This window comes from Semicossyphus pulcher, unplaced genomic scaffold, assembly GCF_022749685.1.
Source record: "Semicossyphus pulcher isolate SPU_LCO1_2020_fin unplaced genomic scaffold, fSemPul1.0.p SCAF_11, whole genome shotgun sequence".
Classification (NCBI taxonomy): Eukaryota; Metazoa; Chordata; class Actinopteri; order Labriformes; family Labridae; genus Semicossyphus; species Semicossyphus pulcher.
The window spans coordinates 3521706-3538965 of record NW_027211615.1 but is presented as its reverse complement, the minus strand read 5'-3'; the positions used below and the strand labels follow the sequence as shown (position 1 = coordinate 3538965).

Sequence of the window (17260 nt, the reverse complement as noted above, 5' to 3'; positions counted from 1 at the left end):
GCCATAGTCTGAGCTAGCTAGCAGGTCATTAAACTGGGCACTGGTCAACCTCGAGAAGCAGGAAGCCTAAAGTTATTAAGGAAAGAAGTTCCTCAAAGAGACTGTGGAGCTAACCGAGCTGTGTGCACCTCTAGATGATATTATGAACCCAGCCTTGCTTTCAGTTTTCTGACACATCTTTGTCTTCACTTTTGGTCTAAATACAGCTTCAGGTATGTGCTGTGTTTGCTGTATGTATCCGTGTGTTAACGTCTTTTTTATTTGCGTTCAGTCCTCAGTGCGTAAAGGAGTCCTGCCCTGCATGCTGGAGGAAATCCTGAACACGAGGATCATGGTGAAGCAGTCAATGAAAACCTACAAGCAGGACAAGGCTCTGACGAGGCTGCTGGACGCCCGGCAGCTCGGACTCAAGCTCATCGCCAACGTCACCTTCGGTTACACCGCCGCCAACTACTCTGGACGCATGCCCAGCGTGGAGGTAAGCTCATCAAAGGTTACTATCAGCTGTCAGCAGGAGGAGGAGGAAGGCTAACACAGTCCTCAGCCTGCCGAATTCTGCCAACCTCAGTGGACAGGCGTAGACAGCAGAGACTAGGAGAGCAGCTTTGTGTTCCTTATAAGTTCTAACTGCAAATATCAACATATAGAAAGCCATCTGAGGTAGATAGAACACAGAACATGCATTTGTTAAAACCAGATTTAGTGATTACATTGCTCTCGTCAAATCCACCAGACTCCATTGACAAAAACAGTCATTTTACTTCACAGAACATGGGGACTTGCTGGTGTAAAGATGCCTCGATGGGTCGGTTTATTTGTGTTCGTATGTGATTTTTGTGTTTTAAATGCTAAGTATGGCTCCAACAAAATATTTGTATAACACAAAATAACAACGATTGAGGCAGCCGTGGAAACACAACTCCAGTGGTTTGCAAGATGGAAATGCTGTTTTTGTCAATGGAGTCTGGTGGCTTTAAAGGGAGCGTTGCACCAGCTCTTTCCTGTCTCTAAAAAAGCTCTTACACTGTAAGAAAGAGGTCTCCTGCAATCTTGTCAGACACTTGGTGTTGACGTACTCTACATTGCGGCCATTACAGCCTGTTTGCTAAATGTCAAAATGAAACTCAGTTTTAAAAATATTAAATATTAATTCCCCTTTAAATCTTCTCACTGCTGCTTTCCAGGTTGGAGACAGCATCGTCCACAAAGCCAGAGAGACCCTGGAGAGAGCCATCAAGCTGGTCAACGACACTAAGAAATGGGGAGCGCGTGTCGTGTACGGAGACACCGACAGGTGAGCTGATGTTTTCCCTGCGTCCCGTCCATGCAGTCGCTGTTGCGTCCTCGCAGCAGCAGCAGGAATGCAGCTGAAACCCACTGTGTCTCTCATCCTGTGTTAGCACTGAGGGCCGATCTGTTGATGTGTCACTATTTCATGGAGATGTGAGAGCTTCAGTTAGCACCTGCACTGTTCTCCTTCATGTTAACAATCAAATTACATGTTTCATTGTTTTGACAACTCGCTCCGAGGCGCTCATTAGCTCTCTGTGTTAAAGAAGCTGCAATTGCTGTTTTCCAAGACATCAGTTGGAGACTTTGTGTTCCTGTAGTGTTGCGATTAGAAGAAGTGTGAAGTTTTTCTCTGCAGGAATCAAGTTTTCATCTCTTTTCCACTTTGATGTCCCGGCTAAGGTCATTTAGATTTATAAACACAGGAGATCAGGGACTGTGTTTATCAAGTAGAGCTGAGCAATTGTATCACCTAGCATGAATGTATGGTTTAGGATAATGTGTAAAAATGATCGTTGAGTTTACTTCAATTTAATTACAGTGCAGCACCGTCCCTGAGCTCCCATGGTTCTTCATGAAAGATTGTCAACATGGTGGCATGTGCTAGCTCTGACAAAAGGGAGGAGTTCTTTCCCAAAAAGACTGCTCAGTCAGCTGGACACGCTTTGTTTTTGCAGCGTCGACCTTTTAAAAAGTAAACTGTCAGAATTGTCTGAGGGACTGATTAATTTTCAGCTTTAAAAACAGGTGCATGCAGCAGTTAGGTAGAAGTGAGTGGCGCTGGGACATTAGCTGCATAAATTGATGACATTTGTAAATTTGACTTTTTTTATGACCAATAACCGACCTGCGTGAACGCTCATCAAACCGATCAGAATTAAATGTCATTTAAAGGAAAAACGACAACAAGCTCTCCTTCACGCACACTCATTCTGATGCACGCTCTCTCTAGTACACGCAGAAAAACATACACACACACACATGCAACAAAGAGGTACATTTCTTATAATCCCCAGACATAACTACCTGTGACACAGATATTCACCCGCAGATATGAATACACTGTCCAGTGTTCATTACGCACACACACGAGCATACAGCCGTGTGATCCCGCAGCAACAATAAGTAAATAAACATTTACAGCCGACCTTTCTCTGATGGTCAGCACACAGAACTTTAATAAACATAAGATGCTGTCCGATCCTGATGACGGCGTGTCTGGAGTTTTAAATAATGAATGAGTGACGCGGCTGTGCCTCGTGCGTAAATATTAAGTTTCGTTTCTGCGCAGAAACAGTCGATACGTTAACAACAGGCTGTGGAAACTTTAAATAAAAAGGCCAGGCCTACAGCAGTCCTTAATATGTAGGAGACAGTTTTCCTGCTGGTTTTGGTGAAAAATAGCAACATGTGGACATGCTGTGGGGTTAGGCTGGTGCGCACCTTGTGAATGAACTAAAGGAACCGTAACCGAAAACAAGCCGAGTATCTATCAGTAATCAATTTCTCTTACAGCCCCTTCTGACGCTGTGTCACCTAAACAGCATCAAAGAGACTCTGATTTATTTTTTGTTTAACCAGTTTTTACCGGCTACGTGTGGTTTGTAGCCGAGGAGATCCCTGCGGATCATTTGCTCTGGGTAAAAGCTTTGAGCCATGAGTACTGAAGGGTCATTTTGATCCTCTGTAAAGTTTACACCCTGACATGTTGCTGCTCCTGCATTGCTATCAATTAGCAATGACTCCATAATTTCAATCAATAGTTGGGAAGCCCAGAGTAGGATCTAACTGATGGCACAAGGTGACTATAACACTGTTTGTTTGTGTTTCTGCAGCATGTTTGTTTTGCTGAAAGGAGCCACCAAAGAGCAGGCGTTCAAGATCGGCAACGAGATCGCAGAGGCAGTGACTGCAACCAACCCCAAACCGGTCAAGCTCAAGTTTGAGAAGGTAGCTCACACACACACACACACACACACACACACACACACACACCCACACACACACTGACATCAGCCTCTCTGTAATGTCTGTGCTCTTCGATTTGGATGTGTCAGTCTGTGCCAATTTTCTTGCTTTATCTGCAGGTGTTAACACATTTAGAGGTAATTATTGATCTGTGTGTGCGTGTGTGTGTGTGTGTGTGTGTGCGTGCTCCCAGGTGTACCTGCCCTGTGTGCTGCAGACAAAGAAGCGCTATGTGGGCTACATGTACGAGAGTCTTGACCAGAAGGAGCCGGTGTTTGATGCCAAAGGGATCGAGACGGTGCGGCGCGACGGCTGCCCTGCTGTTTCCAAGGTAACAGGCAAACCAACCCTCCCTCCCCTGTTTCACTGCGCTCTCCTCCAATCACAGCTGCGCCAGCTTCTCTTCCCGCTCTCGTTTACTCAGACGGCTTCACACGTGTCAATCAGGGAAGAGGCACGGCTGCTTTTGTGTCTCAATGCTGAAAAGTGTTAATTCTGCCTGTCCTCCTCATCGCACAGTTTAAACAGCCTTTAGCAGCCGTGTTTCTGCTCCTGTGATATTTCACATGAACCCTGCTGTACGGGAGCATTTCCTCTGATGACACACTTGTCCTGTTTATTCTCTCATCTGTCACATCATTACTCTGTGTTCTCCTCAGATTCTGGAGCGATCTATTAAGCTGCTGTTTGAGACGCGGGACATCAGCCAGGTGAAACAGTTTGTGCAGCGGCAGTGTGTGAAGGTTCTGGACGGCCGGGCCAGCATGCAGGACCTGACCTTTGCCAAGGAGTACCGGGGCAGCGGCTCGTACCGACCCGGAGCCTGTGTGCCGGCCCTGGAGCTCACCAGGTGTGTGTGACAGAGAGAGAAACAGCACACAGTCAGTGGGCATTAGCAGCTGCATAAAGAGACGAGTATTAGAGCCAGGCATTAAAAAAATAATCAATTAATGCCTTATAAAGCTGTCCCTGAGGGTGTGGGGTTTTTTAAGATTATCTTTGTGGCTTTTTACCTTTATTTATAGGACAGCTGAAGAGAGACAGGAAATGAAGATATACTTTATTAATCCCTGAGGGGAAAATCAATGTTTTCTCTCTGTTAGTACAAACAGGGTACACACCCGAAATACACTCATTCACAAACATGGACATGCATTTATGGAGAGATGTCAGAGTGAGGGGGCTGCACATGGCCGTGCTCAAGGGCACCTCGACAGTGCCCGAGAAATGACACGGCACCTCTCCAGCTCCGCTTGGTCCGTACCGGGACTTGAACCAGCCCCTTATGGACTGACGTCTACCCCGATGTGGCAAGTAGTGAGCGGGGGATGACGTGCACCAAATAATCGGCAGACCTGGAGTTGAACCAGCATCGAGGACTGTAGCCTCTATACATGGGTCGCCTGCTCTACCAACTGAGTGTGTGTGTGTTTTTACACAGCGTTACGGCGCTACGGAAGCAAAAGAGGCATGACCTTCACATAGGGGCGAACTTCACATACACACACACGGCTTTGTTCTGCCCTGCTGGCTCCGCCATTTACACAGATGGCGTTGAGGCGGAACGACTTCGCCCCACCATTCCTCCTCTGTGAGTTTTACATTAAAGAAAAGGCTTAACAGAGGTGCAGCAGTGGTAGGTGTGAGCTCATCCTCGTCCTCTGGCATCACCAGAACGGTCCTGGCTGATGGCTGTTCACGAATGAGTCTGGTTCTGCTCGAGGTTTCTGCCTGTTACAAGAAGTTTTTCTTGCCACTGTTGCCAAGTTCTGCTTTGGTGCTTTGGTGCTTTGGTGCGTGGGGTCTCCTTTTTCTATTCCCCTTAAACAACTGAAACTGACTGTACATCAGAAAAAGCACTCAGATTTAAACGAGGAGGAGGAGCGCTGCTGTGCGTCCCTGTGTGTGTAAAAAGCACGATGGAAGAGGTGCATCTTATCTGAATCATGCAGCTCTTAATGTAGCAGGAAAACACTGTGCCATCCACTTTAGAGCAGGTGTTTTGTTTACCTGAAGTTAGAAACACAACACCACTGAGTCTGACCACACCTCATCTTATAACCCACACGCTGGATGCTGAGCCTGAAAGTGACCAATGCATCGGTTGGAAGTTAGCAATGAGTCTTGCAGTTTTGCTCAGGCTGTAAAGAAGAAGGCTCTTTCACTTTATTCTAAAACTCCGGCTCTGCAAAAAAATCTTCCTCCTTTTATTTATTTTTTTGTCTCGCACGAATAGTCTTTATTCAAGCATCTCACCAATAGGGAAAGAAAGTCCTTAGTTTTACTTGGAGGAATATATTTGCTTGTGGACTGTGTGTGTGTGTGTGTGTGTGTGTGTGTGTGTGTGTGTGTGTGTGTGTGTGTGTGTGTGGGCAGCGGAGAGCAGCAGCGAGCAGCAGCAGAGTGAGAAAGAGCTTCCTTTCAACTACAGTTACAGTAGTCAGTGTGAATCCAATTACCTCCTCCCCACAGTGCTCATTGTCTGGCTGCACTCGCCTGCATGTACAGTACCTGAGTCTGTTGCTAGGCAACCCAGCTCTTAATGGATAAAGAAAAAAAATCTGATTTCAAACATTCGGCCTCATTCGTGAGCCGCAGGACGGTTTATCTCGTGTTTTCATCAGGCGGGCGGATTCCTGATGTGGCTGAATTCATCAACATGATGTTTGAGTTGGAAAAAAAGACTTCTATCTTGTTTTATGAGAATAATTTGTTAGTTGTTACAATATTTGAAAGTAAAAGTGAACACAAAGCTCTGAATCTGTTGGTGTTTTGATTCCTCTCAGGCGTATGATGGCGTACGACCGTCGGCTGGAGCCGCGGGTGGGCGAGCGGGTCCCCTACGTGGTGGTGTACGGGATACCCGGCGTGCCCCTCATCCAGCTGGTGCGTCGGCCTATGGAGGTGCTTCAGGACCCGAGCCTCCGCCTCAATGCCACCTACTACATCACCAAGCAGATCCTGCCCCCGCTGGCCCGCATGTTCCAGCTGATCGGCGTGGACGTGTTCAGCTGGTACCAGGAGCTGCCCAGGGTGAGACGACTTACCTTCATGTCAGGAAGTGAGCAGCAGTTAGGGTTTTTGTCACCGGTGCAAGAAGCAAAGGTTATTCCCTTCCTATGTTACAAAGATGAAAAGCTCCTGTATAAAGAAGCAGCAGAGTCTGATTCCAAATGAGTTTGTAGAATTAATTCCTACCTGATTGTGTGTTTAGATCACTGTTAAGGTGAGACATGCAGGATGCAGTCTGTTGCTTCTCTTCCCGTCAAAATAAAAGCAGACTTTCAGAAGGTCTTTCCATTCAGAGAACAAAGGATGACGAGAGAATCTCTTGTGCTTCCTGCTGAGGATCAGATGAGCCTCATCAAACTGCAGCGCTGCTCCTGCCTCAGTCTTTGTGTCAACACTGAAGTTTGACTCTGACAGAGCTCACACTCCACCTGCTGGTGGAGCTGCAAACAGCTTAATAATGGATCACAATACACCTTTGAGCGAATGGAGCATTAATTTTATAGTTTAATTCAATGTTTCCTTCATAAACTGTGAGTTTCTTCTTTGAGATAATCCTGCAAATGAAGTTTGTTGATAAAATGTATTCTCACTCTCGTCTCTGCACACAGGTCCAGAAGGCGTCCTGCTCCTCGGCGGTGGGTGGAGAGGAGGTGGGGAGGAAGGGAACCATCTCCCAGTACTTCACCACGCTTCACTGCCCCGTGTGTGACGAGCTGACCCAGCTGGGCGTGTGCTCGCGCTGCCGCGGTGAGCCTCAGAGAGTCGCTGTCACACTCTACCAGGACATGAGACAGTGGGAGAGTCAGCAGGAGCAGCTGCTGAAGGTGAGACTGACCAGTTTGTGCTTTTCCAAGAGTGAAATACAGCATTCAAGATCCTTCACTGAACAGTTTATTATAATTGTGACCTGGAGGTTTCAAGCTTTCACATCACACTCTTCAAAGCACCTAAACTGCTCTCAGAGTAGCTGTGGTTTCCTATACTCTGATCCGTCCCTGTGTGAATCTGAAATTAAAGTGGCGTTCGATGTTTTAATCCTGGGTCCTATCAGGAACATGTCCCATTATTTCCTTGTAATGTCTGTCAGAGTCTGGTGAATTGGGCCCTATTTATAAAAATCATTAGGTCTTAATGACGTTTGCCCCAGTAGATTGCTTCAGTTGGCAGCTCTCAGTCGGGCTGTAATGGCTGCAACTTAAACTGTCAGGGCAAATGTGTTGGACCAGCAACTTCACATTACTGCTTTTATCAATGAAGTCTGGAGACTTTGAACAGAGCGATGTTTCTGTCTAACGGCTGTTTCTGTTTCTAAACAACTCGTTTAAAGGTCTGTCTCTGTTGTGCTCTTTTATCTATAGTTGTCAGACACTAAGACATTGAAGGCCATGTCATAACAGTCTCTCTAAAAACACAGTGAGGGAGACAGCGGAGAGAAAGACACGACAGGACTCAGAGGCTGATAAAACAAAGCAAACTCAGAGTTACTGACGACTGTTTGAGAATCACTTCCTCATCGTGTTCGTACCGACCTTCGACCCAGTCTACGGGTTGTTTCGATGGTCATGTAGATAAAGCAACTACTCAACTGTGCTTTTACTCTTGACTGCAGAGTAGCAGGGCCAGTCGTTCGAGGACAAATGAGAGGAAGATTTAATATTTTGCCTTTCAAGAACAAAGTTGGATGTCTAGAATATATTTTAAGCAATTTGACAAATGTCTTTATTTCTAGACATTTGAACTTCTCAAAAAGCAAAAGTAAACCAAATCTCCCTTCACTCATTTCTTTAAGGTAAGATCAGGGCAGGCAAAGTGATTGATAATAGAGTACCTGTCGCATGTTGCAGACTCAGCTGGTCTCTCAGCTTTTCTAATGTAAATAAAGAAAATGTCAAATGTTGCACAGCGTCACGAGTGTCTCTTCTGTGTGTGCAGATCTGCAGGAACTGCAGCGGCTGTGCAGAGCGACAGGTGCCCTGCGTGTCTCTGGACTGTCCGGTCCTCTACAAGCTGTCCCGTGTCAACAGACAGCTCTCCAAGGCCCCCTACCTCCGCCAGCTGCTGGAGCAGTTCTGATTGGCTCCCAGACCCCAGAGCTCCCCTCTGATTTGGTGCTAATCGCTGCCCCTCCCTCACCACCCCCTTACACCCAGTGTTTCATTGTCCATTCAGTTGTAAAAGTTTAAATGGTGCTTTGATTGAACCCTCACCCTGTCTCGTAAGTGTTGTTTGTTATTAAGTATTTCTCTGTCTGGTTCGAGCCTCCTGTGGGGATCTGTGCCCCTCCCCCTGTGTTTGTCTTCATGCTTGTTCGCTGCCATCTCCATTAGCTGCTATGGGCTGAGTGAAGCTGACGTCTGTGGCGACGCAGCGACGGGCTGCCTCTTCTGGAACTGAGCGCAGTCACAAGGATGACGTCTTGTTTCTTGTTTAGCAGTTTGAACTCGTCATTTTTAAGGAGCTTCCTTAAGACAAACTACATTCAAAACCACTGACTGACTATTCACCATTTTTGTATCCACTGCAGTCTGTCTGTAAATAGATCCTGTATAGCTCCGTCTATAATCTCACTGTGCATTAGCATTAAAAAAGAAACTCGAGCTCCGGCAATGAATGCAATCTAATCTATGCATTCTATTAAAGGATGCTGTTTTTCATGTTCCCTCTGACCTTGATCGTACTGATGTCTGGCAGATTTGACACTTCACTCTATCTAGAGTGCTCGAACTGGAAACCATTTCAGTTTTTAACAAACACCTGGGACTGTTGCAATACTGTATTTTGATAATTTATGTCATGAAGAGTCTATTATTTCCTTGTGCATATCTGGTTCGTGTACGTCTCCAATTTTCTGTGCAAAAGAAAAAATCATCGAAACATGTTGAGATCTTACAGTCCCCCCTTACAGCCGCACACAGGACCTGTGTATTTGTAAATATGTAACTATAGTAAAGATGAAGGAGGTGTTTTTTGTTTGTTTTTAATGGACATTGCTGTGGGTGGAGGTTTGAGATTGATATAATAAAAAGTCAATGTATGAAAACGGCGTCTGTCGATGAGTCAGTTTTTTAAAAAGTCAAATGAATCACAGTGACGACACGAGCCACACGACACGTCACAGCACACGACAAAACCAGGGCTGCCCCTCAAAGTTCATGATTAGGGTCATCTGGAGAGAAAACAAGTCCACTTGGATTTTGTCAGTTGAATCTCTGCACTCTGTTGTACACAGGGCTTTAGTCTCATGGTGATCCTTCACTGTTTGTGCTCACGACGTGTCAACCAGACGAGTCATCTGCAGAGATCTTCTACTCTCAAGAACAAACAGACACGTTTCTGAAACTAAGATGTAATGATTTCATTTTTGTCCTTCAGGAATAACAATTACCAAATACCTACATTCAAATCAGCCAATATCTAATACCTAACAGCAGTGTGATCGTCTCAAATAATTCCAGCTGTGTATACGATGTAATATGATCACTGTATGGCACTGCTCAGGTTAAACGCTTTGGAAACATTCAACTCTGAACAAAGTGTCAGGAACAGATCTTAATGTCACTTTCCTTCCCTGCTCGCACTGCACTGTTGTTGTTTGCTCGTCACATGATAAATCACCTGATTGAAAACATGAGTTTCCAGCTGCGGCCCTAATACAACCATGTTAGAGGCAAAGAGCTGAGCCTTCTCTGGTGGCAGCTGGGCAACATGCTGTGCCGTCTGTTTTAGAGCACCAAAGAAGAACTGGTTTCTGGTGAGACTGTTTTTGATAATTGATAAATAACATCACGTGTTTTAGGCTGTAATCAAAAGCAATATTATTGATAACAAATCAAATACCTGTTAACGCACTGAATGAAGCAGTTTCACTATAAAATTCAGATTTTCTCTGATGTTTTTCGCAAGAGCTACAAGACGCCACGCTGCCACCAACTTCAGCTCGCTTGCTGACTAAAATCCTTCATTTGGTTCAAAGCTATAGTTTTATAGGACAGTTACAAAGTAGTCGACTGGACATGGTTGTGTTTTAATGCCTGGCCGACAGCGGGAGTAAAACACGAGACTCATGTAGGCTGTCAGAAAAAAGAAAATCTGATTCAACTGACAAAACTCAGTCGGGTACAGCCCAAGATAAAACGTAAACAATCCAAATCTGATCTTTACAAAAGTGCAACAAGAAAATAACTTCATTCAAATCGTACGTCTGTCATCGCACACGTTTGCTGCTGTTGATGAAATCACTGCAATAGTGCAATATCAAATCACATTTTTAAAACGTCTCTTTTCGGCAGCAGGGCGACGAGATGAAGAGGAGGATGACTATTCCTGGTTCAACTCATCCTCTCGCGTGTCCTCAAGCAAGGCACTGAATCCTACCAGCCCTGGGACTCCCCTGACCTTTGACCTCACTGTGGAAGAGAGCAGGCCAACACAGAGTCTTAGAAGAGAATCAACAATGTATTAAATTATTTATAACAATCTGTAGTGTAGCAGTAGAGTCATTCAGGAGGAGCCGAAGAGCTTTACAGATGCTGATGAGTCTGTGCATGACCCAAACTTCCAGCCACTCACTGTACGTGATGTTTATGAGCTGCACAGGTTTCGGTCAGTAGTCAGTGTTGCATTCAATGCACAGTAAACCTTCAGGATCTTTCATAAATATCTGTCACAGCCTTCAGTCTCTCTTCTCTCTGTCCAGAGAGAGCAGCAGTTTGCGTCTGGGTGAGTCTCCTACCAGAGAGACGGTGTCAGAGAATCCACCTGCTGGCTCCGTCAGCAGGGAGCTGGAGGCAGCGTCAGGAGGAGAGGGGGCCTTGCTCGGTGAACTGATGAGACTCGCTGCATCATCCATCTCGATAACTTCAAAGTCTGCATCGTTCCACTGATCCGCCTCGTTGTCCTGCTCCTCCTCCTCCTCCTCCTCCTCTTCGTTTTCTCCTGAGTCCAGCAGCGCCTGACGGAACTCGCTATCGTCCGCGTCAGGCCGACCCCTGGCACGGGGTTTCCTGCTCTGGCCGCTAGGGGCAGAAGCCAACTTGTACATGACGGGGAAGAGGATGGAGGTGAATGTGGCAGTGATGAGCGACAGGTACATGAGTAGGGGGTGGTCCGGGAACTTCCCCAGCAGGAAGCCTACCACGGCGGGCAGCACCATCTCACCCAGTGCTGCACCCACCACGAAGGCCGACGCCGTGTGGCCCGTCACCGTGGTGTACTGCTCCAACCAGGAGATGCCGCTGGGGAAGGTGGTGGCCATGGACGCACCATACAGACCGGTGCAGATCCACAGCGCAGCGATCTCCCTGCTGAAGAGGCAGAGGAGCAGCGAGGACACGGTGGAGCCCACCAGGCTGAGCAGGATCATGGTCGCCGGGTACATGCAGGCTGCAAAGAAGATGGCCAGGCCCCTGCAGGCTGCAAACGTGGCCCAGAACAGCGAGTTGAGCCCGGCTGCCTGGGCCTGAGGCATGTGGCTGTAGTCTTTAGCGTAGGTGAAGATGAAGGAGCCGTACGCTACCTCGGCGCCCACATAGGCAAAGAAGAAGAAGAAGAGCAGGACGACGAGAGCCGTGTGATGTTTGGCCACCAGGGGCTTTCCTGACGCCGTGCGGGCTTTCTCGCGTGACCTGCTGCCACGGGTGAAGAGGATGAAGAAGAGGAAGGAGATAAGCAGGACGAAGCAGCCGATCACGATGTACGCCCACATGGATTTGAGGGTGCTGGTCCGGCTGTGGACGTAGCGGATGAGCGTGTGAGTGTCAGGGGCTTTGGTTGTTTGCTCTGTGGGGACGGCAGGTGTGGAGTTGTTGGATGTGATTCCTGGGCTGATGTTCCCGTCGGGCCCAAACACCAGCTTGGCGATGATCGGCGACACAAAGGCCCCGGCTGCAAAGCTGAAGTGCAGAGCCTGCATGTGAGGGCCGGCCTGATCGCCCCACGTGTTCAGTATGAGGACGTTACCTCCTGAAGGACGAAGAGAGAAACATCAATAATAAAATAGAGCAGAATTTCAGCATTATTATAATTATTACTCCTACATACTAATTGCTCCAGTGGATTACTTCAGCCAGCAGCCATGAAACAGGCTGTAATGTCTGCAACACAATCCTTGTGTGGGTAAATGCCCTCCATAGACGGGCGTCCACTAAAAGTGCACGTGTTTGCCCCTGACGGTCTCAGATTGTTTGATTATTATTGAAGTGTTTGACAACATTACAGAAAGGATATAAGAGGGCATAAGAATTTATGTTTCAAGCTTTTTATAGCTTTTGCACAGAAATCGACAGAATAAAAACACAACTGGCTGTAGCCTCCCTCTATTCTCCCACCCACATTGTTCTCGGTCCTTGCTGCGAACAGAGATTGTTCCCAATTCCCCCCTCTTCCTTCTTACAACTGAGTGGTGAAAGCAATCAGCTGTTGTGTGATTTTGGGTGTGTTGGGCACAGAAGACGTTCCATAGAGGCTCTTATTAATCATTTCTTTGCCAATTTTATTTAACTTTGCTTTATTTACTTTATGAAACTTCAGGAAGTTATTTATTTATTTATTTAAATTTTCAGTTAACTTTATAAGAGATGCAGCTGACCCTGGGAACTCCCTGCGCTTTTTGTTTGTTTGTTTAATAAACATATGCTTAAAGGCATTTAAACAAAGTGTTGGAGTTTGTATTATTCAAATTTTTGACGGCAATATTTTCACTTTTACTGCAAATGAATATCGGCTCCAAATATCGGTTATCGGCCTCCTTGACTAATAATAATTGGTATCGGTACCGGCCCTGAAAAAACCATATCGGCCTATCTCTACCCCATCTGTTACCACAGGCCTTTTTTGATCGGTCATAGCAGCAAAATGAAAGCAAGTGGTGAGTGCAACAAGTGATAAAAAGTGTCCCAGTGAGCCACAGCAGAGAAGCTGCAGGAACAACACTGAGAACTTGCTCATCTAAATGGAATGAAGTTTTATTTCACTGACATTAATTACACCTGAGGTTGTCCTGCTTCAATGTGCCAAATGTGTACTATCATAAAGAAGCCTGACAGGTCGAGCCAGGTGCAACACAGCTACCTGAAAGTTAAGAACTCATTCATTAAGAAACAGCTCATAAGTGAAAGAGTTAATTCAGGTAAATAATTAATACCTTTGCAACCTGCAAAGCTGCATGTATGATTCTTCAGGCTAACACTGAACCACCAGCATTTAGCTAAGAAAACCATTTTACTCAAGTGTTATCTTACCTGTGTCCAAAACACCCATAGACAGCCCGATGCTGGACATGAGGCCGGTGAGAATCAGAGCCTGCTTACAGAAAGGGATCGCACACATGCCAAACGCTGTGACCAGCATGGATAACCCTGGAGGGACAGACAGTCAGAGGGAAAGTCATTTTATTTTAGTAGAAGATGCGATAATAGTCAGAGGGAACTGTGATGTGCAGAGAAGAAAGACGCCTGTCACAGGGTGCTTACCACAGCTTACAACATCCTTTATTACACCAGCCTGAAAATCTGATGACATCTTTGTCACAAAACAGAGCCGTCCAATTTAAACCTCCTCACTTGCATCATTTGCAGCTACAAACTACAGAACATCTACATGTGGATGAAAGGTTACCGAGCAGGAGGTGGGGGTTCATGCAGTCAAAGAGAATGCCTCCTAAGAGCGATCCACCGATGTACCCTGCAGAACGGCCGACGAAGATGTACGAAATGTTGCTGATATTCTTCTTCACATTCACAGCCAGGTCCTCGAATGTGGGGCCAAGAACAGAGATACTCATACCCTGGAAAAACAGGAGAGCAGCAGGAGTTCACAATGAGAGAATAAAGTTACTCTGCTCAAGATTTATCGACCCCTGGAAATTGTTGTATATTTAAAATTTGTCATGTTTCGTTATTTAGAAGTTAATTGTTGTATTCAGGTCAATAAAGGCTAATGATGACAGAGAAATGAACACCTCTGCCTCCTCTTTGATTGATTTCCTCTTAAATATGCACAGAATATCTCTGAAGGACTGACAAGGAAAGACAAGGCGGTTTATTCTAACGCCATTGTGACCTTGTTTGACTACTTTAGCAAAAGAAAACATATTATGACAAGTCATGTTTTTATTATCTTAATAATTATGTATTTCATGGTTAAAGACTTTCTCTAACAAAAGACCAAACTTTCACAGCTCCTTCATTTTCATGTTTTGTGACTGAATGAAAGTGAACCAGGATGTTGCTGAAATGACAAAGCCTGTGTGTGTCTTAACTTCCTCGGAGTAAATGGAGGAAGAAACGTCCCAGAAGAAAGCAGACACACAGGTGTATGCTGTTGGATTTCAGTAATGTGATGCGGATATCATGGTTGAAGAGCAAGTTTAACCACTATGAGAATCCTGTCCGTGCAGGATACGGCAGCAATGCTTTCTGCACATTACAACTGGCCTACTGTTGACTGTCAGCTACACCTTTAATGAGCAGAGGACAAACTAGTTGATCAGATTTATCATTTATATCTTTTTTTAATGTCACCTTAGTAATTACTATTGAAGAAACCTGCCAATCAGAAATAACTTTAAAGTTATGATATATAAGGAGTGTAATTGTAATTAAACTGTGTACCCTGAATAAACCTCTTAACTGTGGTATTATACTGTATTATACAGTGTTACATTATACATGACCTAAAACCATACAAATAACTGAAGGTATGCATGAATTCATCTGATTATAAGTCATTATTCTAGGCTTTCCTCATTAAGCAAGATTATAAGAATTCATTGAGCGTAAACAGCTGTTTATTATACTATTATATTATTATTTTATAGGGAAATTAATCATTACACAAGAAGTAGACGTACACATAGTTTATAGTTGATGAAGAGAATGCCTCAGGAACCTGTTTTATGTACCAATCAATGTAAGCTAATGTTCAGTCACTCCTGATATTACCAAGCCCAGGAAAGATGCACAGAGCGCGAGCGTGACCATCCAGCGCCCGCACGCTCCATAGCCGCCCCTTCCTCCGCCGACCACCTCCACCCGGTCGTCGCATCCCGGTTTCGTCGTCCTCTTCACCGCCTTCAGCGCACTCTTAAGCCCTCTCCCGGTGTCCTTCCTCTTGTCGAAAAGGGTGTCCTCCTCCTGGTCGTCGTTGTCGTCGTCGTCCTCCATGCTAGCGAATCGAACGTGCTTCTTTTTAACGGCCGTGTCTCGATCGGCGGACGAAGACATACCTGTCAATATATTACTACGACTACTGGCGGTGATGGTGCGCTGTTAGAATGCCCCCAACGGGCGAATAATGACAACTGTTAGCAGTTTAATTGGCTTCTTGCCGTTTTTGCGCTTCCTGTTTAAAGATTTCGCTTCTAAATCGTTAATATCTAGTCAGTCACCATTAAAGCAGCTGGATGGTGAGATATTGACAGTGGGTACCACTGCTGCAGCCGCGGAATCCCTCCATATGCTAACAGCGAATGTATAGCTGCTGGACGTTTGCAAAGATCGTCTATTGATGAATTGATGACAAAGCTCACTCGGTGTATTAAAGGGACCCATACAAGCCGTGCCATTCGTGTTTTTATCAATGAATCAGTCATAAAGAATCCACAGCAGGCATATATTCCTCTTTGTCTGGGCACGAAACCGCAGATAAATGTTTTACAGCTTTTGTTGAGCATATTATTAGCATAGTAGCTGACAGATTTATTTATTTCATTCATTTTTTTATCCATTCACAGCACTTAAACGCAAGCTGTAGTTACTGTTATATAGTATATTATATAGTATTACATTCTAGTATCTATACGTATATGTTCATATACATTCTGTACCGTAAAAACACCATATCACATCTGATATGCTGTTTTTGCTGCTGAAATATACACTGTTATTGACTTAATATTCCATATCATACTACATTATATACAAATACATACTGTAATATAACATACTGTATTTATTTGACACTTTTTATCTTGCACCTTATTTATACTGTACTATTTCATACTTTGTACTGTACTATTTCATACTGCTAAATGTTGCTGCTATTACCCATATGTCATTTTACCCCATACCTTGTCACTTTAGATTGCTTCTTGTGTCACTTTTGTTTACCAGTTGTATATACCACTTATTTTATTTTATTTTTGATCGATTCCTTTTCCTATTTGTATTTGTATTTGCCTTCTTGCTACTTGGCTTTGGGCTGTTGCAACAACCGCATTTCACCTCTGGGGTTCAATAAATTTCTATCTTATCTTACTATCTTAGTCCTGGCCTCATGAATAAAAAGTTGCTGATTACTTATTGTTTAACTATATATTAACACATCTATTACTCTGGCCAATACCACAAGTTCAGAACAGTTCGGGGTTCGTTCAGACTCATTTTAATGAACTTGCAAAGACTTTAACAGAACCACATCTGCTTCTTTTATTGTCACCACAAAATAAAAAATTTACATGTTATAGAAAACATTATTTGAATCACCCATGCACCACACAACTTTCCAGTCAACGTCGCCGTCGAAATATCCGGTATACCACACTGACAACCGAAGTGCAACGTCGCAGACGTTTTTGGTATCCTAAACTCAGAGCGGAGTAAGACCTCTTCTCATTTTCTGCTGTCTGATTCAGCTGACGCGTTTAGAAATTGTACAGGGCTAACAGGAAGTAAAAGCCACCTGGTTAGCATTGACAGGAAATGGCGGCCTCTAGTGGCAGGAGACCAACATAGTTCTTAAGTATAATCATAACCATGTCACGAGGGAAGGGGTTTGACGTACAGCCACCAAAGAGACTAAATAATACATATTAGAAAAGGCACAAATTGCATATTAATTGTAAGGCTAATGTCTTCACCACCACGTAAAAATTAAAAGTACTACACTTATAATTCGGTTAGAATACTCGGCGGTATGACAACAGTTAGCGATAGACGTTAGGTTATTATTACTGTCTATGTCATTAGAATATTGGGAGTACATGTTCATCATG

At 44.8% G+C, this 17260-nt stretch overlaps 2 protein-coding genes across 4 annotated transcripts in view; one reads left to right on the top strand and one right to left on the bottom strand.

The window, feature by feature from the left end:
* The window catches only part of rev3l (REV3 like, DNA directed polymerase zeta catalytic subunit), a 76648-nt gene extending 67416 nt beyond the window's left edge, over positions 1 to 9232 (top strand). For both annotated transcript variants that reach the window (XM_069684632.1, XM_069684623.1), the window contains 8 exons: positions 272 to 478; positions 1185 to 1294; positions 3126 to 3240; positions 3452 to 3589; positions 3918 to 4108; positions 6045 to 6291; positions 6879 to 7094; positions 8203 to 9232. In XM_069684632.1, the coding sequence (XP_069540733.1) occupies positions 272 to 478; positions 1185 to 1294; positions 3126 to 3240; positions 3452 to 3589; positions 3918 to 4108; positions 6045 to 6291; positions 6879 to 7094; positions 8203 to 8343 (1365 nt within the window). In that variant the 3' untranslated portion in view covers positions 8344 to 9232. The remainder of the gene's footprint in view (positions 1 to 271; positions 479 to 1184; positions 1295 to 3125; positions 3241 to 3451; positions 3590 to 3917; positions 4109 to 6044; positions 6292 to 6878; positions 7095 to 8202) is intronic.
* A 43-nt stretch (positions 9233 to 9275) lies between these two features.
* Positions 9276 to 15739, bottom strand: mfsd4b (major facilitator superfamily domain containing 4B). Of its 2 annotated transcripts, none has more exons than XM_069684644.1 (4): positions 15210 to 15739; positions 13885 to 14053; positions 13509 to 13625; positions 9276 to 12231 (listed from the first exon to the last, which is right to left on the bottom strand). In XM_069684644.1, the coding sequence occupies exons 1-4, from the start codon at positions 15489 to 15491 to the stop codon at positions 10943 to 10945; spliced, it is 1857 nt and encodes a 618-aa protein (XP_069540745.1). In that variant the 5' UTR covers positions 15492 to 15739; the 3' UTR covers positions 9276 to 10942. The 2 variants fall into 2 exon arrangements, with proteins under 2 accessions (XP_069540745.1, XP_069540753.1); XM_069684652.1 differs by lacking the exon at positions 15210 to 15739 and adding an exon at positions 15119 to 15192.
* Between the last annotated feature and the right edge of the window lie 1521 nt (positions 15740 to 17260).

Bases quoted from the DNA above. Each gene is read 5' to 3' on its own strand.
- mfsd4b (XM_069684644.1), bottom strand. From the start codon at position 15,491: ATGTCTTCGTCCGCCGATCGAGACACGGCCGTTAAAAAGAAGCACGTT. The intron at 14,054-15,209 runs GTAATATCAGGA...CTGTTTTTCCAG, and splicing joins GTGCATCTTTCCTGGGCTTG to GGTATGAGTATCTCTGTTCT. The intron at 12,232-13,508 runs GTAAGATAACAC...TTCGTCCTTCAG, and splicing joins TATGGGTGTTTTGGACACAG to GAGGTAACGTCCTCATACTG.